This window comes from Neophocaena asiaeorientalis, unplaced genomic scaffold (genome assembly GCF_003031525.2).
Source record: "Neophocaena asiaeorientalis asiaeorientalis breed wild unplaced genomic scaffold, Neophocaena_asiaeorientalis_V1.1 scaffold147, whole genome shotgun sequence".
Taxonomy (NCBI): Eukaryota; Metazoa; Chordata; class Mammalia; order Artiodactyla; family Phocoenidae; genus Neophocaena; species Neophocaena asiaeorientalis.
Window position 1 is genome coordinate 3,289,578 of NW_020173758.1, and position 26,695 is coordinate 3,316,272.

At 35.0% G+C, this 26,695-nt stretch overlaps 1 protein-coding gene across 1 annotated transcript in view; it reads right to left on the reverse strand.

Annotated features, from left to right (window-relative positions):
• Nucleotides 1–26,695, reverse strand: part of DPYD (dihydropyrimidine dehydrogenase) — a 793,614-nt gene that overhangs the window by 130,572 nt on the left and 636,347 nt on the right. The window contains exon 19 of the mRNA XM_024751225.1: nt 13,859–14,001. Coding sequence (XP_024606993.1) covers nt 13,859–14,001 — 143 coding nt within the window. The remainder of the gene's footprint in view (nt 1–13,858; nt 14,002–26,695) is intronic.

Genomic DNA, 26,695 nt, shown 5'->3' on the forward strand with positions numbered 1-26,695 from the left:
ATAATTAGCTTAAATTTATTTAGTTATAAAATGGTGAGTCCAGGAGTTGAGCAAAGAATTGTAGAACTTCAAATCTCCTTCTCTTAACTACCGTAATATACATGGCAATACAACCAGATCTGGATACATAACAGAGGCACACAAATACTGTCAAGAATCTTCAAGACTAGAATAAACAAAGGTTTCTGAAAAACACTAGGGACCAACAACAGGCTTTCTTAACTGAATGCATTAAGGAACTTGAGACACTGGTTGGCAAGATAAACGAAACAAAACACCACATATTAGACAATGATATAGAGGTATACGGCAGAACTGTTCAGCTTCAATTTTACCACACTAAGAAGAGATCCCACTAACCTTGTTAAGACAGCTCTCAGAGCTCAGTTATACCTTTGGTGCCTAACAGAGTCGTCCTCCCTCTTCCTCTACCTTAGACACATCCTGTATTAAGATCAGAAAGTGAATAAACAAATCTTCACATTTCTAATCTTTGAAGATGGTTAGAAATAAGACGTTTTCAAGGCTACTCCATAAGAAATGAGCTAGGTGTTCATATTTTAAATACTGCCATGTTATACCCAAAACAATATTTGTAATAAACAGGACAGGTGAAAATTCATATTTGTATGACAATTATTTGTAGTGCACAAAGGCATTTTCTTCTTCATACTTATTTCTTCTCTCACAAAAGAGAAAATTAACTCTGTAGTATGCTCTAAGTAAAAATAATTTGTTAAACACACATATTGCAAAATTGTAGGATTTTTTTTAATTCACAGAGTAAAATGTCTTTTGGGATGTTCTAATGTAAATAAATCCAGGTTACCGTGACCAAAAAAAACAAGAAATGAAAGAAAAGAGAAGAAAAGTGATAAAGAATTGGGATAGCACATACAAAGCAAAATAGTAGAGTACAAAATTGAATGTCAGGCCTGGGAACTCCTAGGGAGGTAGGCACTTATGAGAAACCAACTGTGAAATGTCTTTTTGTGGTCTGTATTTTCATTTTTTCTTGTAAGAGAAATATTTAGAATCTTTGTGGTCTGTACTTTCATTTTTTCTTGTAAAAGAAATACTTAGAATGGCACAATCTATTCTGATCTGAACTCTTGGGGAAAAAAATTCAAATATATTAAGCATGTGATAGAACTGAATGATTCCGGAAAGGGATTTGTGCTAGTCTGATTTTTAGATTCATATCTAATAACATTTTTGTTGTATAGAAAGTTGATGATGATGTTCTACCATTAACAGAACATGTACTGGGAGATATGTTTTTTTCTAGAAGTGATGGATTTGTGTTGATAGAAACACATTTTTGGGGACCATCATCCTTGGAAACAGTAAAAAAAATACTTGCAAGGCAAGGATGAGGGAGGCTGGCTGCAGCCCTAGAAGAGAGGAGAGTTGAATCACAAAGGATAAAAACCATAAATTAAAAGTGAACCATGTGCTCTGGAAGTTCAAAGTAGAAAGGGCCCACTGAGCATTTATTTGCTCCTGGATTTGTGGCGAGAGAGAAGGGTATGGTGTCAGACTGTGAAAATGTAAAGACCTTGTCACTCTTTAATAGCTTCCCATTAAACAGAGAATAACATCTAAAATTTTTATCGTGGCCTACAGTACCCCACAGGAACCACCTCTGCCTGTGACTGCCCCTTCATCTCCTATCATCCTCATCTCCGCTGTGTCTTTCTGTCCTGAAACAAGACAAGACTGCTCTCACCCTTGTGCGCCAGGCCTTTGTATTTATGATCTTGCTCTTCCTTGTGCCAGGAGGACACTTTTCTCCCAGACCTCTGCATGGCTGACTTCTTTTTCTACTCATCCGAATCTGGGCTCGATTATCGTATCACTCCTTTGAGGGGGCTTCTAGCATGCAAGGTTCCTAAAAGCATTCTCAGTTGTCTGAAAACATCCTTGTACCCTTGGGGCTAGAACTATGCCTGGCACATAGTGGGCACCCACCACGTGATAAATGAAGATGTCATCTGATGTGAGTTCACTGAGGACATCATTTCCCTTTTACTAAATATCATATCTCAAATACAACTAAGATCACATCAACATTTACTGGGAAGCTACATCAATATGCTATTTTTGTTGACCTTATTGTGAATTAAATCCCTCCACAGCTTTTCTACAAAATCTTCTCTTTGCCATAGTTACCTCTATTTTAGATGTATAATTAAGTTTTTGCACCCAAGGATGTGTCTTTATATTTATCAACAACCAGCTTTAACTTCTTATAGGGTATGAGTCACATATGTGTCTCTTGCTTTTCCTGAAGCTACATTGGAACTTACTCTGCCTCCCTATTTCACGTTACTTAAAAATTGATTAACTGGATTTCTACGTTTTCCCCAAACAGAACTCAGGAGCCCTAAGTTAGTCAGCTTTCTAGAAATCTCATGATTTCCTTTACTCAGCACACGAGAAAATTTATTAGAATTTAAAGTAATTTTGGAAACTGAAGAATTCAGGGATAAATTATTTAAGAAGGAGTAAGCAGTTCACCTGGAAAATTATAAGACTGGGGTAAACAAATGATACACAGGTGTAGTTCAAGAGTTGAGAATGAATCATCAGTTAATAAGTCAAGGACAGAGCATGCATTCACGTGTTTATGAATGATGATGAATTCCTTTTTCATTTTCTAGAACAATTTCTTGAGCACAATAACATGGACGGTAGGAGATGCAGAGACAAATCATAGGGTAGAAATCAGGAAACATGGTTTCTAATCACACCGGTTAGCCAACTGGTGAAACAAAGTTAAGGTAATTACAAATTTGCAAATCTACAAAATAGGGTTAAAAATGCTTATTGATATGCCCTGAGCTTTGTAAGAGCCAAATGAATTAATAACTAGAGAGGACTTTTTGAAAAACAGATGGTAATTCATCATTAATATTCTTTACAATATATTTGCTATGGCCTAGCATTTTCTAATAACTCTCTATTCAGTCTGAATTCTGAACCCTAACTTAGTACCAAAATGAGTCTCTAAAATATTGAGGTGGATTTTTAAACAAATACACAATTATACACATCTAAATTAGTTTGGGTTTTTCAAAATAATGTTGGTGGATGTTGGCACTGCTCAGAATAATTTTGTTACACATTTTCTTGAACAGCTTATTAAAGTCAGTTTATGGACTGACAGAAAAGGAGACTCATGACTTTGTATACCTAACTCAGTTCAACAACCAATGTTGTTCACTTGGCTTGGCTCTCTTTAGCTTTGTTTACAGGAAATGAGATCCATTCTCAAAGTATGAAGAGTAGTTACTGATGGTATTGAAAGCACATTAGCTCCCAAGTGACTATTTCTAATAGTCATTTGGGGGGATAAGTTATGGAATGATTATTAAAAAATTAGTTATGTTAAATCACAATTCATTTCAAATGATAAATTGATAAATTGGAAAGATTCAGAGAAAACCAACATAGAAAACACAATGTTTGGAAAATAATGTGTGAAATAAGAATATCTAAACAACTAGGATTTTTTTTTAAACTGAAGAATAAAAAGGTAAATAGTAGTTTAAAACTTTGGTCAGACATATGAAGATTCTTTGATGAAGAAGTGAAACTAGTAATTAACCATAGCTCTGCATACAATGCAAAAAGGAAAAGACAATATAAAGGATCTGGCCAGAGTTGGGAAAAAATTTAGCCAAGGAAGTTTATACAAGATCAGAAATGTCATATGGCTAATTGCAAACATCTTAGCTAACTCATGGTTATTTTCTCACATAAAATAGTCATTGTGCGGTAGAGTTACTTTTTCTTATAGTAAAACTGTCATTCAAAAAGATTAGATTTAATTTCAATTAATTTCTTTTGAATCTAGATATTAATCGTTCTATCAAGTGGCGAATGTGTAATCATTCGAAAGCCTAGCAGGTTTCCATTTAATTTCCTCTGTTTGCTTATAAACAACATTGTTGCACTGCAATCAAGATACTTTTCAAAAATTAAAACCTCTTCCATTAAAGACACCATCCATTAAAGTAATTTAAAATAATGCAATAACTGACACAGTAATTTGAATTTCACTGAATGGATACTATTTTTTTCCTATATATTATTCTACAAATATAGGGTTTCTATTTTTTAAAATAACTACTTGCATATTGTTCTTAACACTGTACATGAAACACTCATTAAAGCTAGGAAACAAGAAACTGCATAGTGGAAAGAAAAACGTGTCTATTTTAACTAGCTATGTGAAATAATTCTGATGCCATTTAAAATAACTTTGAATGGTATCAACTATTCTTCCTTCATGTATCATAGCCTGACTTTAATGATGATGATTAATGATGATTAAATAAAAAATAATTGAATAAATATATTTTCTGCTTACCCAATAAGAATTTAAAATATAGTACGCAAAACTTTTACCACCTAAAGACCCCATCTATATAGCTGAAGCACTGCAGTCTTCCTGTGCATTACAACCAAGAGAGAATGTCCATAATGCATCTGCACTCATGTGGAAATAGTGTCATCGTGCTGCTTCAATTACCCCTTTTTCTCTAGTTTCAATAAAATAATACATCTCTTGATCACATTAAAAAATTCCATTTAGCTTGAACTAGCTCCATCAGAGCAGCTAATTATTGTCAAAAATTGATTTGGTTATATAATTCTAGTGAGTGTCTGTCACATGACCATGACTCACAGAAAATGCCCACTATACTCTCTCTTTCTGCTGTATTTCAGGATTTTCTATTAACTTCAGTGAAACCCATACAAAAGAAATGGAATAAAAAAACCCACCCATACAATCTCAATGAAGGCACAGGTCATAATTGTACATGAATGAACTTCCTATAATTTCTGATGTCCTGAATCAAAGTCCTTAAAAGATTGAATTGTAGTGGCAATATCATTAAATTAAATTATAGAAACCCAAAGTAATTCAGTGAAAAAAAAGGTAGCATAGTACTTATATCCTCTATCTATATACAATAGAGGAGAGTGAACATTTTGTGATGAAACCTATTACTAAAAGCAACTGACTCCGTCTGGGTTTTGGTTGCAACAGAAATCCCTAAATAGTTTTTATTAACAGAAATTGTAGACTAGTACTTAAATCAGATGAAGGGGATATAGAATTCATTCTGAAGGCTAGATCTGGGACAAACAACTTAAACTACAAGTTTAAAAAAAAGCCAGTGTTAATTTATTAATCTTTTCAAACTGTTTTAAAGAGAAATTATTCAAGTTGTTTATTTACTATGCTTTTCCTGAATAACTAATTGGCAGCCAGAAGCAAACTTCCTTTTTTCAGAGTAGCCTTTCAAAAGATTTAAGACCTCAAGAGTTTATGAAGAGCTTGAGAATGTAATTTAACAAACAGGTATTTATAAATTTCAGTGTTCGGTATCTTAATTTTTTTTTTTTTGCGGTACGCGGTCCTCTCTTTGTTGTGGTCTCTCCCATTCCGGAGCACAGGCTCCGGACGCGCAGGCTCTAGACGCACAGGCTAACCGGCCATGGCTCACGGGCCCAGCTGCCCCGCGGCACGTGGGATCACCCCAGACCGGGGCACGATCCCGTGTCCCCTGCATCGGCAGGCGGACTCCCAACCACTGCGCCACCAGGGAAGCCCGGTATCTTAAATTTAATAATAATTTTCACTTAGAATTTTTATAGATCTAACTTGCATATTCTAACTAATGAGAGCCTATCAAAAAAGATGAAAAATAAGATTTCAAAAACACTGGGGTTCACTTAAATAAATTAGAAGTTAGTTGGGTTGACTGACAAAGTAATAAGAGCAGCTACCCAAGAATACACACCCATAATTAGTTTTGAACCTTATTTCTTGGCCAAAGTGTTGCATCTGGTTCTGTTGTAATAGTCATTTTTACTCCAAAGTTCCAGGGAAATGATCTGGAATACTCAAATTATTGTCTAGCTAACTCCTTAGTTTTTATATAAAACATTAACTGAAGCATTTTTAAGGTAGGGTTATTGGATGCTTTACCACTGAAATGTTAAAATCCTCAGCAAAGTAAGTTGTAGAATAAGGTAATAGAAATAAACAGTGCCAATGAGAAATGGTACATTCCTAAAAAATTGTAAGAAGACTTCAAAAAGCAAAAAATTTCCCATTAAAATGCAGCCTAGGGCTTCCCTGGTGGCGCAGTGGTTGAGAGTCCGCCTGCCGAGGCAGGGGACGCGGGTTCGTGCTCCGGTCGGGGAAGATCCCACATGCCGCGGAGCGGCTGGGCCCATGAGCCATGGCCGCTGAGCCTGCGCGTCCGGAGCCTGTGCTCCGCAGCGGGAGAGGCCACAGCAGTGAGAGGCCCGCGTACCGCAAAAAAAAAAAAAAAAAAAATGCAGCCTGAAACCTAAAAGGCATTTTCCATTTTTAAATTGCAAGGTGGTCTAAAGTATTTTGTGATTTTTATATTTCAGTTAAACTCTCAATTAGCAAAAATTTAAGCAAGTGATGCTATAACCTAAGTGTTTTAATTCAATAAAAATTTCCCTAATTCCTCGCCTTCAGTTTTTTATACAAATATTACCTTTGCAATGAGACCACTTTTTCACAGCACATATCATCTTACATACTGGATAATATACTTATGTTTCATATTTATTATATCTTTGTCCTCACTAGAATGTAAGCCCCATGAGGTGATGGGCTTTTGTCTGTTCTACTCACAGAAGTATGTATTCCAAATTTCTAGAATAGTGCTAGGCATGTAGATTCTCAATAAATATTTACTGAATGAATAAATGAATGAATGCTTCTCTGTGGTGCAAACTGATTAACACGGACTCCCAACCACTGCGCCACCAGGGAAGCCCGGTATCTTAAATTTAATAATAATTTTCACTTAGAATTTTTATAGATCTAACTTGCATATTCTAACTAATGAGAGCCTATCAAAAAAGATGAAAAATAAGATTTCAAAAACACTGGGGTTCACTTAAATAAATTAGAAGTTAGTTGGGTTGACTGACAAAGTAATAAGAGCAGCTACCCAAGAATACACACCCATAATTAGTTTTGAACCTTATTTCTTGGCCAAAGTGTTGCATCTGGTTCTGTTGTAATAGTCATTTTTACTCCAAAGTTCCAGGGAAATGATCTGGAATACTCAAATTATTGTCTAGCTAACTCCTTAGTTTTTATATAAAACATTAACTGAAGCATTTTTAAGGTAGGGTTATTGGATGCTTTACCACTGAAATGTTAAAATCCTCAGCAAAGTAAGTTGTAGAATAAGGTAATAGAAATAAACAGTGCCAATGAGAAATGGTACATTCCTAAAAAATTGTAAGAAGACTTCAAAAAGCAAAAAATTTCCCATTAAAATGCAGCCTAGGGCTTCCCTGGTGGCGCAGTGGTTGAGAGTCCGCCTGCCGAGGCAGGGGACGCGGGTTCGTGCTCCGGTCGGGGAAGATCCCACATGCCGCGGAGCGGCTGGGCCCATGAGCCATGGCCGCTGAGCCTGCGCGTCCGGAGCCTGTGCTCCGCAGCGGGAGAGGCCACAGCAGTGAGAGGCCCGCGTACCGCAAAAAAAAAAAAAAAAAAAATGCAGCCTGAAACCTAAAAGGCATTTTCCATTTTTAAATTGCAAGGTGGTCTAAAGTATTTTGTGATTTTTATATTTCAGTTAAACTCTCAATTAGCAAAAATTTAAGCAAGTGATGCTATAACCTAAGTGTTTTAATTCAATAAAAATTTCCCTAATTCCTCGCCTTCAGTTTTTTATACAAATATTACCTTTGCAATGAGACCACTTTTTCACAGCACATATCATCTTACATACTGGATAATATACTTATGTTTCATATTTATTATATCTTTGTCCTCACTAGAATGTAAGCCCCATGAGGTGATGGGCTTTTGTCTGTTCTACTCACAGAAGTATGTATTCCAAATTTCTAGAATAGTGCTAGGCATGTAGATTCTCAATAAATATTTACTGAATGAATAAATGAATGAATGCTTCTCTGTGGTGCAAACTGATTAACAAGAAAAGAATGTTCTATCACACTTATCAAACTTATGAAAAAAATTTTAGCTTTCCATTTTTGAAATGTCAATACTTTTTCTAAAGTCACATAGAAGGTCATGGTTATTAAATTCACTTAAAAATTGAATTCGAAATTGCTACTTTGAGAATAAATCCTTATTCCAGTAGTGCACTCACCTAACTACATAGTTTATTTATGTGCATCAAGAAAATCAGAATCAAAATATTTAATTTATATCACTATTTCTGTTTATTACTTCTCTTTCTAAACTCCAGTATAACAGCACCATCACACTATTTAAATACGTATCATCTGTCTGATTATGTCTTGTAAAAAAATGTATCTTATCAGTGCATACTTTACATCTGAGTAGAAACAGAAAGCTAGATTTGATAGTATTCCACCTTAAGTTATATAAGTGGATGAGCTCTTCAAGGGAAATATTATAGAACCAGAGAAGGGGAATGAGGTGGGCAGTTAAGAGCCAATGAACAAATGGCAACAGAGAAATGGGAAGGTGATGATGGAGGGATTTAGGGCCTTGAGGTGTACAAAAAAGATTTGAACCAACTGCCAGAGGGAATTTGATGGGAAATTTTTTTTAAAAGATGAATAAAAACTGATGCTTACCAGCACACCAAGGCCCAGCTGACATTAAACACTGTGAATTTGGAGTAAATTCAATTGGCAAAGTTACCTGAATTTCTCTAATAATATTCAGCATCCCAGAAGTATAGAAAATGAAAGGTTAGATTAACCCAGGACTAGGGCGTGGAACAGGGTAAAATTCAGTTACAATGGAAGAGAGATAGAAATATTATACATTCTCCACCCCATTCAAATGCCAAGCCAAAATTGTATACTCAGGGATTTTCCCACTCATAACTATCCTGAATATATCTTAATACTGATTTTAGTTCAAACTCTAGCTAAAATTGGTTTAAAAATATTTTCCGACTGAATTAAAACGTGACTAAAGCTAATGACACATAATTGATACATAATTTGTAATTTTTTATCAGTAAAAGCCGACGTGTGGAAATTTACCTTTTTAACAACATCAACTGGGAGTCAATATTTTACATGGCTGGGAAGTTTCTGGGCCATTCCTAGCCAGAGCTGAAGGGGCAGTGCTTTGGCAGCCACTTTTTAATACCATGTTAACCTTCTCATCCCCTCTTCATAATCTGGTTTAAAAAAATGACGGACTTGGGCTTCCCTGGTGGTGCAGTGGTTGAGAGTCCGCCTGCCGATGCAGGAGACACGGGTTTGTGCCCCGGTCCGGGAAGATCCACATGCCGCAGAGCGGCTGCGCCCGTGAGCCATGGCCGCTGAGCCTGCGCGTCCGGAGCCTGTGCTCCGTAACGGGAGAGGCCACAACAGTGAGAGGCCCGCGTACCACACACACACAAAAAAAAGATAAAAAATGACAACTCGAGCATACTCATTTAAAAAATACATTCAACAAATATTTAATGTGTTTGTCCTGTACCCTGGTCAATATATCAGATGACCAGTGTTCTAGGATGAGGCCTGGCATGAAAAGATACATTGAGCCAAACAGATTTCCTCTTTTGAAAATCTGAGCCAACAGATACTAAGCTGGTGAGGTATTTCATGTAGAAGGTGGAGCTGAAAGACCACCATGTCGAATGGGTCCATGATGAGCATGTGCTAGGCAGAAGTTCAGAGGAGGCAGGAACAAGGAGTAAGTCCTGAAGACAAAGGATTGAACAGAGCTATAGATTCCTTTGAGGGAGAAATCACATGGCTCACAAAAGAGATGGAAAAGGTCTCTGCCCAGAACAGCCCCATTGGTTCTTGCAGTTCCCATCTCCATTCGCATATAGAATACAATAGACTTCATTTTCTTCAAGTAGTTTGAGTGAGTCTCTGCTTCTTGATCCAAGATGAGCCTAAGCAGAAACTGCAATTTGAGCAATTATTTCACCACACGTTTTTATGAGGACACAAAGTACTCTATATATTTATATACCAGGGTCCATAAACTGAGTGCACATCTGTGTTTGGAGCATATCATGTTACTTATTTTATTACGTTCCCACATTTCTTCTCTTCTTTGAATCCTTACTCTAAGAATTAACTTGTAGCCTGAACATGTAAGCTTTGAGTAGATGGGGAAGATCTGCCTATTACTGCTACTCCACCTTAGAGGTTCTGGGAGGGGGACAGGCGGTATGACCAGTTGGAAGAGCATTGGCTTTGCAGTCGAGAAACTCAAGGTTTTAGTTCTGGCTTTAGTGCTAGTCATGTGACTTTGGCTACACTACTTTCATCCTCCAAGCCTAAGATGATGTCAAAGAAGTATAAAATGATTTCACTCTCAGGTAGGCATGGAAATACTGTATCTAGCAGTAGCTAGAATCAGCACACGGTAGACAGTCAACAATTACCACCCCTCATGTGTGACTCGCCCAAGCTTACATGTCTGGAAATGAGCAGGAGTCCTTTCTGGAACCCACTCATAATGCATTTTTATACTTGAGTTCATGTATTCCTCCATGTTCATGAAAACAAATTCAGGTGATATTCAAGCCTAGACATCCATTATCTTCCAGATTCTTCTTGAAGATACTGCTCTGTATTCTCCCTTCATTTCTGATGCCCACAAGTCCCTTCTTTTACCATTTCCCTTCTTCTTAAGGAAATTCCTTCAGTCATTCTTTTAGTTATGCTTCCTGGAAATAAATTCTTAGTATTTCTTGAGTTAAGAATGTCTTGTTTTAGCTTTCCTTTTTGAAGGAAATAGGATTATGGGTTGATAGTTCTTTTCTTTCAACAGTTGAAAAATTTTGTCTCACTTTCTGGACTTGATGGTTTCTGATGATGAGAAATCTATTGTCATTATAATTGTTTGCTCCTTATAGGTAAGATGTCATTTTTTTCTTGCTTTCAAAGGCCTTTTGTCTTTAGTTTTCAGAAGTTTGATAATGATGTGTTTTGGTATGGGTTTCTTTGGATCTCTCATGTTTGAGATGCATTCAGCTTCTTGAATCTTGTAGGTTTATTTATGTCTCTTACAAAACTTGGGAAGTTTTCAGACATTATTTCTTTTTCATCCCCTCCTTCTGTGACCTCTCCTCTGGCACTCTGATAACATGAATATTACAACTTTTGTTACACTCCCACAGTTCCCTGAGTTCATTGTTTTCCTTTCTGTCTTTTTTCTCCCTGTTTTTCAGATTGGTTAATTTCTACTGCTCTATCTTCCAGTTCACTGATTATTTCTTTGTCCTCCCCAGTCTTTTGTTGAACCCATCAACTGAGTTTTGTATTTGTTATTATATTTTTCAGTACTGAAATTTCCATTTGGTTCTATATAACTATGTCTTTTTTGAGACTTTCCATATTTTCCATTTGCTTCAAGCCTGTTTGTAATTGCTTCTTAGAGCAACTTTATGATGTCTGCTTTAAAAATCTTCATCAGATCATTCTAAATCTCTGTTACTGCTATCTTGGTATTGGCATCTATTAATTGTCTTTTACCATTCAGCTTGAGGTCTTCCTGGGTCTTGGGATGATGAGTGACTTTCAATTAAAACATTGACATTTTGGGTATTATGCTAAGGGATTCTTCATCTTATTTAAACCTTTTGTTTTAGCTAGCATTTTTGGATACCATTCTGGTAGAGGAGGGCAAGGATGCTGCCTCATTACTGTCCAGATGCCCTACTTGTCCTCCTTTGACACCTGAGGGACATAACTCCTTGTTACTGCCAAGAGAAGATAGGAGCTCTGGCTCCCCTCTAGGCCTCATCTGACACCAGGGGGCTGTGACGGGGCGGGGACAGAGTGGCCTTGTTACTGCTGGGTGGTGATAAAAATCCTGACTCTCGGGCTTCACTGGTGGTGCAGTGGTTGAGAGTCCGCCTGCCGATGCAGGGGACACGGGTTCGTGCTCCGGTCCGGGAAGATCCCATATGCCACAGAGCGGCTGGGCCCATGAGCCATGGCCACTGAGCCTGCGCGTCCGGAGCCTGTGCTCCGCAACGGGAGAGGCCACAGCAGTGAGAGGCCTGCGTACCGCAAAAAAAAAAAATCCTGACTCTCCATTAGACTTCCTCTGACAAGGCCCCAGGGGGGGAGGAGAAGGGACACCTCATTACTGTCAATGGGGTGGAAGTCCATGCCTCCCACATATGGGAGCTCATTATTGCCCAGGAGCGATGCTGGGTGCCTTGTTACAGCCTCCTGAGGCTGGAAGTAAGAGACCCATGCTTGTCCTTTGCTTGTGTGGACAGGTGTGGCGCTGCAGTTTTTAAGCTGTGGTGTTTGGCTAGAGAAGAGCAGTTACGGTCAAAAATTTTCTGTCTTGCTAGGCTGTCTTTTCCTGGTTCTCTGGCTAGAAAGCGTAGGGGTTTTTTGTCTGCACCTATTGTTTCTGGGTGGCTGGCTTCTTTGGCTCCAAGTCTGGGATATATGAGGCAAAAAGAAAACCCAGGAAATTCTCCACTGTGTGGTGCCTTAGGTCCTGAGATTCCTAGCCAGACTGCCTTCTCCCCTCCTTTCAGAATCTCTTTATGTTCGTTCTAGATATATAAAGGTTTTTAACTGTACTTACTCAGAAGCATAGGGAAAAGTACACCTACTCCATCTTCCTGGAAGCAGAAGTACTCCTCCATGAGCATTCTGATATATGTTATTTCCAATTTATATTTTATAACAGGATGTTAATTCTGATTGTTAAATTGGCAACACAAGATACTGCACTCCACTTTCTTGCCAGAGAATATAAGTGATGCTAAACACTCTGCTCCCCAATTACCATCAATGTTAGGTAGTAAGCAGCCATATTAAAGTGGGATTTACCTCAGAGGTCACAGTCTAGTCCTCACATGAAAAATTTTACCTGGGTCATGTCAGACCATCCAAACCTGCATATCTGGTCCCTGAGAGAAATGCTCATGCTATAAAGTGCTGAGGCACTGTACTGCATCTATGTTGAACAACATTATAATATAAAAAGCAAGTGTATAAATAATAAAAAATTAAGTCATTTCTAAGTTATTTGTAGAGGGCTAATAAGAGTATGATGGGGCTTCCCTGGTGGCACAGTGGTTGAGAGTCCGCCTGCCGATGCAGGGGACACGTGTTCGTGCCCTGGTCCGGGAAGATCCCACATGCCGCAGAGCGGCTGGCCCCGTGAGCCATGGCCGCTGAGCCTGCGCGTCCGGAGCCTGTGCTCCGCAGTAGGAGAGGCCACAACAGTGAGAGGCCCGCGTAACGCAAAAAAAAAAGAGCATGATGTACTACATCTCAAAGTATCACTTTATGAAGACAATGGATGATTTTCCCTCAGCTTTGTACCACAAGAAGGTAAACAACCAATTCATTTCTATATTTTGAAAGCTGTGATTTCTTTGCTTTGGCTACCAGGAAGTTCACAGTCAAGTTTGTTAATGCCTCTAGTACCATATGGCATAGATTGTGTGTATTGGTCTTGCCCCTGACTTCTTTTATTTTTCGATCAAGATTTTACTTTTACCCAGAGTTCCTCATATATTTGGTTTTTTTTTTTTTTTTTTCATATACTTGGTTTTTATCCAGTAGTACAGTATACATTTTGGAACGTGATCTCATTTATTTTAGAAACATACAGGTGAACAAATATGTTAAAAAAAAAATAGAGGGTTTGTAAGCCCTCAAAAGGACAGGAAATGAACCTCAGGTTTGTTCTCAACTCGTAATAGGAACGTAATGAGTGCCACGCTTTTGATCCCGCAAGGCCTCTTTCTCAAGAGACCCTACAAGAACATACTTGTCACATCATTTTCACTTTATTTGTTAGACGGAGTTTTGTGAAGGGACAGACAAACACAAGTACTACCTGGAGGACCGAAGCACCACTGTGGAGAAACTGAAGACCACTTTCAGCTGAGTCAATTCCACCAGTGGCCAAAATGGGAAATCCAGGCAAAGCGCGAGCAATGGTGGTCACAGCTCTCAAAGCAATAGGTCTGATGGCTGTGCCTACAGAAAATGAGGATGATCAATGGTTAGTATATTGACCACTTGAGCATATTGCCTTATAATCACTATCATGTGATGGCAGTGTTGTACTAGACAAAATTCAATTTTATCTCTACTTAAGATATATACGTATATAATATACAAGTATCTCTACTTAAGATATATACGTATATAATATACAAGTATCTCTACTTAAGATATATACGTATATAATATACAAGTATCTCTACTTAAGATATATACGTATATAATATACAAGTATCTCTACTTAAGATATATACGTATATAATATACAAGTATCTCTACTTAAGATATATACGTATATAATATACAAGTATCTCTACTTAAGATATATACGTATATAATATACAAGTATCTCTACTTAAGATATATACGTATATAATATACAAGTATCTCTACTTAAGATATATACGTATATAATATACAAGTATCTCTACTTAAGATATATACGTATATAATATACAAGTATCTCTACTTAAGATATATACGTATATAATATACAAGTATCTCTACTTAAGATATATACGTATATAATATACAAGTATCTCTACTTAAGATATATACGTATATAATATACAAGTATCTCTACTTAAGATATATACGTATATAATATACAAGTATCTCTACTTAAGATATATACGTATATAATATACAAGTATCTCTACTTAAGATATATACGTATATAATATACAAGTATCTCTACTTAAGATATATACGTATATAATATACAAGTATCTCTACTTAAGATATATACGTATATAATATACAAGTATCTCTACTTAAGATATATACGTATATAATATACAAGTATCTCTACTTAAGATATATACGTATATAATATACAAGTATCTCTACTTAAGATATATACGTATATAATATACAAGTATCTCTACTTAAGATATATACGTATATAATATACAAGTATCTCTACTTAAGATATATACGTATATAATATACAAGTATCTCTACTTAAGATATATACGTATATAATATACAAGTATCTCTACTTAAGATATATACGTATATAATATACAAGTATCTCTACTTAAGATATATACGTATATAATATACAAGTATCTCTACTTAAGATATATACGTATATAATATACAAGCATTGCTATGTTTCAAAGTATGTTAATTTTTAAATGGATATGTACTTATTTTAAGGACTTTGATGCTATTATTGCATGCAGGCATGTTATGCAAGCGGGTATAGCAACTCTAGGACTCTCACGTAAAATACATACATATCACAATTTGATATACAGTAATGTGTAAAAGATTGTACGGAACACTTGAGCATCTGTTTTAAAAAGAACAAGGAATAGCAGATTTTGTAAAAGAAAAACAATCACATACAGTGCATAAATAGACATACAGCTCTGTTATGTTTCCGCGAAGTATAAAGCAGCTGGTGTGAATAGAGATACTGCAAAAACAAGCAAGGTGCTGATGAACTTACAGATTCCATATTGCATTTTACATGTATTTCCCAAAATCTGATAGTGATTTTACTCAAACATAGTAAGCCTAATCTGATTTTCAATACATTAGAACATTTTAATCAAGTTAAAGAGAATTTACTAGAATTCAGTAATTAGAGTATGCGTTTGAGTTTGTATACATTATTTAACCAAACATTACCAATACATTATTTGCTAATTGTAATAAAGGCTGTATGGATGGACAGAACACTCTGAGGTCACTTTTTACATGATCACACTGTATAAGGCTGCTTAGACTCTCAAGGGTTAACCCAATTGGGAGTAAATTAATGCTCTCATAACATAGTAATATAATTTGATATTTCAGGTGTACACTCATAAGTCAACGGTCCTTACGGGCATTTTCTGAAGTAAAAATAGTTATTTTTGTGCAACAATGTGGCATTGCTTCAAATAAGGGCTCTACAAACAACAAAACAAGCAAAGGGTAAAATAAGCCTCATGTGGTGCATCCTTTGGCATCTCCTCTACCACCACAAGCATCCTTACCAGCATTCTCAATATGTATTAATTGGTGCTCCTATTAAGGAAGCACAAAGAGCTTTCATTAAAATCAGTGGTTTTCTTTTTATCCTGTTCATTTCAGATGAAACTGAATTTACGTGTAAACTAATGCTTTAGCACTCAACACCAAAAATGTTTGTGGAAATGTCTACTTGGCGCTCCCACACCTAAAAAATCTTCCTCTAGATAGCAGTGTTTCTTAGTCAAGAATATTCAATGCTGACACTTCAGGATTCCATAACTGACATTTAAATACAAGGTAGTAAGTTAGGGCAAATTAGAAACTGAACGTCAATATTTCTATTTCAAAATATTTATCAGCAACTTCTTCTTAGTCTATATGTTTTAACCATAAAAAAGGCTAACATAGTGGACAGGAGAATGCATGGAAAGAATACGCACACATATTTATAGAAACATATCTTTAGCTATACTAAAAAGAAATTCAATAGTAAAAGTTAGAGGAAAGCATTTTTAAAGGAAGTTGTAACTTAAATAAACCTTTTAGACAGACATACAGCTATCTTGGCATAATATAACTGATATGTTCAATATATGCTAAGTTGATGGCTCCTTTACACACATGTTACTTTGAAGTAATAAAGAAATATTGGGATTCTTTTTTTTCTTATTTAGTTGACCCTGGAGAGTAAAGGAAATTTTTGCTAAGCAGATAAATAATTTATTTCTAACTGCACTGTTAGAAGACTATCATTAACACTAAGGGGTAAAATTTCAAAGTGGTACACAGGGATTTGGCCACATATTACAATTGATATTAATGGACATCAAATGGCAAAATCCCAGAACACAGCTTTGAAAATTTAACCAGTTACATTTAAAGGGCAACATTATTACACAGGTATTAAAAAAACATCAGCAAATCCTCAGTGGCATTTGAAGATGTTCAATTAGGTCAATAAGACATTTTCTATTTGATGTTTTTCTTCTTTTTTAAAACTTTTCTAATTTACCGAATGAACATGAAAACCTTTCAAACTAATAAAGGTATCTTTTCAAAAATTAAAAGTAATTATGTTCTCTGAGGAAATGGGATCCAAAAATGAAGAAATGGATCCTTCTGTTGCTGGGTAATAGTAAATTCAGTTTTAATTTCCATTATAAATTCCATTTGATTGGTTTTCTTTATAACTCAATTGATTTAGTATGAAATATAATCTACCTGTTCTCAGCATTTTTATGGGGAATAGATTTTAAAAATGACTTTTATTCACCATGAAAGGTTTTTGGAAGGAAACTGAAGGTATGTAAAAGGATCTTTCTAAATTGTTATACAGAAATTTCTTTTTAGTTTTAAAGTGACAGAAATGAAAAAATAATAGATTCAATATAAAAATAAAACTTTTGGTGTGAAAGAAATACATATATCGATACCATACGAGATTGTACATGTTAATTAAAATGCATACAGATTTCCAGAATCACAGTTATTGAGATAAGAGTTTTTAAAACTTTGTCACTGCTACAGTAATTAATGATTTTAGACCAAAGACCAGGGAGGAAGAAGCCAGTTGAGAAGCTCAAGGAATTAAATGTGGACTCCATCCTAAAGGAAGCAACAAGGTTTAAATCAAAAATTGAAATCCTGTAAGCTTAAATTAATTAATAGGCAACGTGCAATTTAAATTAAGCCTTCATCTACATGAGGAAACCAGATGAACCTGATGGGAAATTAATTACATCAGCCTTTCTGTTTCAACAGTGTGGGAGGTGCCAATGAAAGTCAGCCATTCTGAATCCCCACATTTTGAAACAAGCTGCAGGTTCAAACAAACAAAAAGTGAACTAGACCTTTGAGTTCCAACATTGCTGTGAAGAGTCCTGATTTGTGCCAAAGTGACCCTAGCAGAAAACCTGGGGGACTAGAATGAACTTTTGGTATCTAATCAATCGAGGCCCTCCATATAGTCACATCCTAAAATGCAAATCAGTATGTTGAATTCATAGATCTTTGATAAACTTCACATTACATTTGATTGATTCATGATCTAGAAAAACATTTCAGTAAGCCAGAGATGTTGAATTCAAAGGTAACCAATCTGAATTCAATGATTTTATTTTCTTAAGAAAATACTTTCTTATTTTAATTGCAATTTCAAAAATGCCACCATTAGTAGTAGTATTACATATTGATATGCAAGTAAGAATTAATGTATTATGACTTAGGTTCCTTACTCAGGCCTCATTTATCCATTCATCTGTTCATCTGTCTATTCAAGAAATATTAAGCACCTGTGCCTTCTTTTAAAAAAAAGGTAATTGTAACTGAATTGGAAAAGCTTAAAAGACAATCTCAGGTAATCAGTTTATGTTGTAACCATATTGTCACCCAGGGTGGATACCCAAAACACCAGCCTCAGTGATCTTAGGAGGTAATAAGAGTTCAGTTATTCATTCTGTACATATCCCATTAGGAAAGCTTCACATTCATTTAAACGTCATATATTTTATGATTGCTATTAATACAAATTCTAGAAAGAAGGGAATTTGAGGATGAATTAGTTACATCAGAGAGACAACAGGGCCAACTGCTTAGGTTCAAATTCTAGCTCCGCTATTTACAAGCTCTGTAATCTTGTGAAAATTTCTTAATCTTTTCATCTATAAAATAATAAAATTATAATAACTTCACAGAGCTGTTTTGAGGATTAAATTATTTAATATATATAAAGGGCTAGCACATAATAAAGATTATACAGATGTTTGCTATTATAACCTGTGCTACCTAGAAGGACAATTGATTTCAGAGGGAGCATTTATTTAGTTTACTTTGTGCCTTTTACGCTGTTGCTGTGTGCTTAGTAATGCAAAGAAACCTTTTTTTTTTTTATTGGAGACAAGATCGTGATGCCTAGGATGATGAAACTTTATAACCTCTGCTCCCTTAGGAGAACCACACATCTCCCTCTCCCTTTTCCCCTCTCCAGCAGCTTTCATTTAGTGGTGTCATAATGTTAGTAGGATTAACTGACTCCAAAGCTAAAAATCTCAAAGGCAGATATCCATATATTTAAGATTTTATTTTGAGAATCAAAAGGTCCATGCACTAAATCAATATGCAAGACTTTTAATGACAACATCAGAAGTTGAGTTTATTGGTGAGAAGGAGGCAGAGCTTTACTTAGCATGACTAAACCCTTGAAGAGAAAAGACATTTTTAATGGGCAAGATAGTGTGGAACATATGCTAATTTTGGATAACTGAAATTTTGAATAATTGAGTTTTTTGCTTAATCATTTGACTCCTAAGACAGCTACTGTTACAGAGTTAGTTGTTAAAGCTAAGTCCACAATAAACTCCCTGATAATGGCTCTAGCTGGCAATAAAACAGAATTGGGTTATAATACTCACTCATGCTCACTGTGTATACAAAAAGAAAATGTAGTTTTAATTTGCTTACATTAATTAAAATATAATGAATTAAGTGGATAACAAATTCCTTAGAAATTGAACTTTGACTGTCTAATTGTTAACAGTCTTAACATCACCCAGAAGAAAGAAAATATTAGCAAATCAAGAATTTCAAGGATTTAGGAGTTGAGAGATTGATTGTTATAAAATAAATATAAATCAAGCACCAAAAATTTATCCTTTAAAACAACTTTAAGGTATTAATGAACCTAACATACTGATAAATATGTAAAGCACATATATACATATATATATATATATATACACACACACATATATATAATGGAATATTACTCAGCCATAAAAAGAAATGAATTTGAGTTATTTGTAGTGAGGTGAATGGACCTAGAGTCTGTCATACAGAATGAAGTAAGTCAGAAAGAGAAAAACAAATACCGTATGCTAACACATATATATGGAATCTAAGAAAAAAAAAAAAGGTCATGAAGTACCTAGAGGTAAGACGGGAATAAAGACACAGACCTACTAGAACATGGAGTTGAGGATATGGGGAGGGGGAAGGGTAAACTGTGACAAAGTGAGAAAGTGGCATGGACATATATACACTACCAAATGTGAAATAGATAGCTAGTGGGAAGCAGCCGCACAGCACAGGGAGATCAGCTCGGTGCTTTGTGACCACCTAGAGGGGTGGGATAGGGAGGGGGGGAGGGAGGGAGACGCAAGAGGGAAGAGATATGGGAACATATGTATATGTATAATTGATTCACTTTGTTATAAAGCAGAAACTAACACACCATTGTAAAGCAATTATACTCCAATAAAGATGTTAAAAAAATAAAATAAAATAAATAAAAATACATCTTTACACATGGATTAAAGTCCTCTGAGAAAACTACCATAATTCAACTAGAAACTGAAGTACTACAAGGATCCAGGGTTATATCAAGAGATATGAAATCTAAAGAGGAGAAATGGGAAAAAGAAAACCAATTATTTTACGTTGTTATTTTAGGTTTATTGAGAAAGCTAAAAATTTTCTTATTAACATGTTTTAATTTTTGTTGAATATTTCAAGATATTTTTTCTGAGTCTTCATATCTCTATAGCTGTTTATCTGCTTCATAACATATTCAATATATTCATAGTCAATTTATATTCAATAATTTGGTACCTAGCATGTGCCAGGCATTTTATTTTAAAGCAATAGAATTAATGCTATTTACCAGAGAAGGGGCCATTTTCCTTTCTGAGCATTTATTCTTGGAGTGATTTCCATAGCCTGACACGGAGACTGGGGCTTCATACAGTGTGTGATTTAACCCTTAGAGTGCTGTGCAGGTAGATGCTATCATCTCTGTTTCGTATGTGAAGAAAGGGAAGTTCAAGCTGAATAAAACTTGCTTTATGCCAAAGTTTAAACACCAAGTCTCTGTGACTATCAGAGTCCATACTTTTCAGCTGCTACTGAGAAATGACAGTGCAGCAATTATGACGAGGATCACTTGCACATTGTCTTTGCCTAAGAAAACCAGTATCAGTATCGTCTGTGGTCTAATGCTCAGAGCACAGGTTCTAAAGTCCAACCAATTAGGTGTAAGTCTTTGCTCTATTACTTTACACAATTGTGACTCTGAGCAAGCTCCTTAATTAGCTTCCTAGAACATCAGTTTTTCCTATCTGTGAAACAGAGACATCAATAACAATAATATCATAGCAACTTGGGGACTATTGCATGATACAATTTGTGGAAAGCACTCGGCACAGGGCCTGGTTCATAGTATATATAAGCTAATATTACTATCAAAGCCAGAGAAAATTGATCAGAAAAATAAGCATTCACTACAAACATGTGGGGATAAACACTTAATACTTAGGGGGTGTTAATTAATCTCCTAGATATTAAATTTGGAGATCCTAAGTCATTTCATTTCTAAAAATTATAGTTTGAGTCTATGATTGTAAATGCATATATTTGTGTGAATAACTCTTTATTAGATGTATAATGCAATTGCAATATCTAAATGTATATGTCTTATCCAGAAACTCTATTTTGAGAAATCTAATCCATTAGTGCATAGACATAAAGTTACATGTACAAAGATGTTCCTTGAAATATTGTTTCTTATAGCAAAACAGTGAAAACAACCTAAATAATCACTAGCAGTTATGCTAGTAAATAAATTATAGTTCATCCATGTATGTATGATATCACAGGAAACTTTTAAAACTGACGTGGAAATATCTCTAGAATATGATGTTATGTGTTAAATGACAAGTAGCAGAATAATATATAGGGTGTAGTCCCATTTTAGGTAAAAAAATGTATGATTACATTTAGTATGTGGGCATGTAAATGCAAAGAATGTTGAGTTTTAAACTGCTAATAGTTATTTCTGGGGAAGAGGTTGAAGAGGAACTTTCAAGTTTGATATCTATACGTCCATATTATTTAATTATTTTAGGTAAGAAAGGTTTATGATTCACTTCTGCAACGAAAAGTGACTATTTTTTATAATGCTTCTAAAACAATACAGGAATAGGCATTTTCAGATTCTGTGCTGTGAAACATTTATATATGGGATGTGCAATGATCCTACCCTCTGTACATTCAGAAGAGCACATTTGGTTCTATATCCAATATTTTAAGTAAAATATTAACAAACTTAGAATATATCCAAAACAGGGTGAATAGAATGATCTCTCTCTCTTTCTCTCATTCTCCCCGCCCTGCCACATACACATATACACATACACACACATAATGGGATGGACCCAGAGATGGAAAAAGCCTATGAAAAGTTTTGTTTGGAATCAAAGGGTAAGCAAAACCAGTAAAGCAAAATTTCAGTATGTCAGTTTTCTGAAGTAGTTTAGGATATGGTGATTTAGAATAACACAGAAAAGCAAGAAAGTGCTTCACACATATCAAATTAAGGATGTCGAGTTATGTTACTAGTGTATGAAACTTTAATTTTAACATTATCTACCAAAATAAACTTTATTCCCCATAACTTAAAATGCATACGTATACATATATATGTATATATAATATACATATATTATATATAAATAGTTTATTATGTACAGCTAATTCCACTGTTATGGTGCAATAAGATTGATTTTGAAATAAAAATTTTTTAAAATAATATGTGTGTGTATAAAATGGCTGAAAGTAATCCGAATAGTGGTTCTTCAAATATTTAAGGGATAACCATAAAGAAAGGTTTCATTTATGTTTTCCTCAAAAGATAACTAGAACAAATGGTTAAGAACACACTATTGGTTTTATTGTTATTTTTATCATTAATTTGTTGTAAATTCAGCAACAGAAGTAGCTACATTTGGATGCCCATATCCTTTAAACCTAAATGGATATTTGGCAGGTAGTGGCAGGTAGGATGCAATAAAAAAGACATCTGTACTATAGAAAATATTGGATTAGATGATCTCTTCCAATTCAAAATTCCAGGATAATATGAACTTTGTCATGGTATTTTAAGGAGCAATTTTATATGATCTGTGGTTTCCCAGTAGATACCAGTGATGAAGTTAACTTATAAAAGGATTAAGTATGAGTTAAAGTGAAATTTTAACATGCAATACATTCATTATAGAGACTCCTCTTTTGAGTGCTTTCTAATTGCCAGGTGTTTTCCTAAGTGTTTTTTCATGCATTGTCTCAGTGACATTACTTTAGGTATTTTTTTGTCCTCACATTGTTAGATTTGTAAATGAGATCGTAAGAAATAAATATCTCACCCTCAAGATCACTCAGACAATGTGGGTCCAGTATTTGCATCTAGGTGTACCTGACTCCTAATGCCATGCTCTTAACCACAATACTATATTTCTTCCCTATTTTAATTGTTTGCATATTGATTAAGTTATAAAGAGAGGAGTTAATAATTTTTATAAATAATAAAGGTATGTTGTCCACGTATGATAAAACCAAGAATATTGGCATTATATTAATTGTTGGCTAGTAACTAGATAGAAACGATAGTAGTTAGTAATTGGTCTAACTAGAGAGACCATATGACCTGGTTTGCCCAGGAGAGTTCCAGTTTATCACACCTATATTTATTTGTAATTACATGATGTAATTATAAACTGCATCCTTTTTCACTCTAAAAGTAATCTAGTTTGGTTAATCAATTATAATGATAATTGTATCTAGGAATTATAGGACAAAGATAATTATGGAAGCAAAGTGAAAGTTGATTTAGAACAAAACCATAATCTATGAAAAACTTAGAAACTAACTACACCTTCCAAGACTCAAAGGATGGCATGAAGAGATAAATTTCCTTGAACTTGTTACTAGAGGGAAAAATATATGGCATTCATATGTGATATCTAGGCATAATTAGTCTATATGTTCTTTCTGTTTTCAACCTGTAGGTGGCCACCACAAGCTACACTTATTAAACAACTCATTAGTAGCATTTTCAATACTGTCATCTTCAGATAATTAGCAATTTATTTAAATAACCAATTTCTGTAGAAATAATTGCCATGAAATGCCCTGAACCTACTTTTTTCATAAACTATAATAAAAGTGTTAAGATAATCCCTGACATTTGCAAATGCCATTAGTTCACCTTTCCTTTTGATAGTGCTATGGCATTATGTTTAAACAATTACCCGATAACACAGCAGTTTAATGAAACAGTACAGTAAGCACATTCTTCAATATGGCCAGCGAGGACATTCAGATTTAGAAAGAAATCCAGACATGTTAACATAGAGGAAAGACACACAGACAAAAGAAAAAGGATTATTGAAATAAGTACATTATTGCTATTTCCAACTTGGTTTAGTTTTCATAGTAGATGCTACAACATATGTACTCTCTTTGGAAACAAGAATGGAGAGTTTTGTAAATTGATTCGTGTAATTGGATGGTGTCAGTTAAAATCGTACGAATCTATGAATATGTAAAATATACTCATCATATTATTTGTTCAGTAACCTCCACACACAAGAAACAAGTAGGGAATTTTTCTTACTCTCATTTTTCATGTATTTGTGTTTTTACTTACAAAATGGTGTAAATTTTCAAAGTAGAGTCATCAAGGAAAAACTATAAATGGCTTTTACATCTCAGATGGTATTTAGCATTTAAAATGGACCAGGGTTCTAATCTCAGTTTCTTCCTTGTGATTCGGCTCCCTATTTTAAGAACTATTGATGAGGGCTCATAGTGTGTTTCTGAGTTACCAGAGATAAAACTCTCTGAGACCATCACAATTTTTAAGCTGTTGGTCTTCAGATTGGGATTGACATAGACACACTACTATATATAAAATAGATAACTAATAAGGACCTACTGTATAGCACAGGGAACTCTACTCAATACTCCGTAATGGCCTATACGGGAAAAGAATTTTAAAAAGAGTGGATATATGTATATGAATAACTGATTCATTTTGTTGTACACCTGAAACCAACACAACATTGCAAATCAACTATACCCTAATAAAAATTAAAAAAAAAACAACAACTAGAATTCAAAAGCAGTGACAATATCATTTTACGGCTTAAAGGAAATAATGCTGAGAACCTACTGAATACCAGGTGCTCTGCTAAGTTACTTACACATTATTTATATCTTCACAGGTCACATATGCATTATCCTCCTTGTACAGATGAAGAAATTCAGGCTCAAAAAAGTTAAATAGCATATGTATATAAGAAAGGCAGGGTTGTGTAGTAAAATAACACATTATAGCAATAAAACAATTAGTTCACAATGTGACCATAAAATTCATTGATGGGTTTGAATTTGAGGGCTTTTCTTTATTTCCAGATTACCATATGCCTCAGTCCCCCCACCTTATAAATACTTCTGGCAGTACTGTAAGCTTATAAATATAATGAATTTACCTATTAATGTATGACTCTTTAAAAATACACATATTTCCTTAGAGAAGAGATTCTGAACCATGACAGACTTAGCGAACTTGGTGTATAAACATCTCTCATAAGATTTTGCCTAAGGATGTTCAGGGCAAATGTTATCATACCACATAAAAATCTCACAGTCTATGTGTATTCAAAAATGGTTATTGGAAGAGGAGAAAGAGAAAGATTAAAATGACGATGATAATGTTGATGAACCAGAACTAGGCTTTGCTCTTGGAGAACCCAGGACAATTACAAGGGGGCATTTTTCTGAAGATATAAAAAATAACAAAAATTTTCCCACATCCACTAGGATCATATTATCTCTTTCTTTGTAAAGCCATGATTTCTTTCCTCTCTGAAATTCTGTATTCTGTTTACACTGTGGGTGGTTCCATGGTCAGGGTGTCCATGGTAGCACTTGCCCTACTGTCAGTCTATTCCTTTTATTCTCACTCTCTTTTTCACTTTACAATGAATTACATGTGTAAATCTCTGGGCCTTGTGATAAGGCTGCATTCCACAGAGTCTGCTGAAACCCAGGTTGTACAGCAAGCACTAAGGTTTTGTTCTCTCCTCTGGGCTGGACATCTCTCAAAGATATTAATGGGCTTTAACATTTTTTTATTGAAGTATAGTTAATTTACAGTATTATATTAGTTTCAGGAGTACAGCACAGTGATTCGGTACTTTTACTGATTATAGTCCATTAAAAGTTATCAGAAGAGAATTGGTTAATTTTCTGTGCTATACAATATATCCTTGTTGCTTACCTATTTTATACACAGTAGTTTGTATCTCTTAATCCCATACCCCTATGTTTTCCTTTAATCCATTTTGAGTTTATTTTTGTGTATGGTGTTAGGGAGTGTTCTAATTTCATACTTTTACATGTACCTGTCCAGTTTTCCCAGCACCACTTACTGAAAAGGCTGTCTTTTCTCCACAGTATATTCTTGCCTCCTTTATCAAAGATAAGGTGAATATGTGTGCGTGGGTTTATCTCTGGGCTTTCTATCCTATTCCAGTGATCTATTTTTCTGTTTTCACGCCAGTACCATACTGTCTTGATTACTGTACCTTTGTAGTATAGTCTGAAGTCAGGGAGCCTGATTCCTCCAGCTCCATTTTTCATTCTCAAGATTGCTTTTGATATTCGGGGTCTTTTGTGTTTCCATACATATTGTGAAATTTTTTGTTCTAGTTCTCTGAAAAATGCCAGTGGTAGTTTGCTAGGGATTGCATTGAATCTGTAGATTGCTTTCGTTAGTAGAGTCATTTTCACAATGTTGATTCCTCCAATCCAAGAACATGATATATCTCTCCATCTATTTGTATCATCTTTTTTTTTTTTTTTTTTTTTT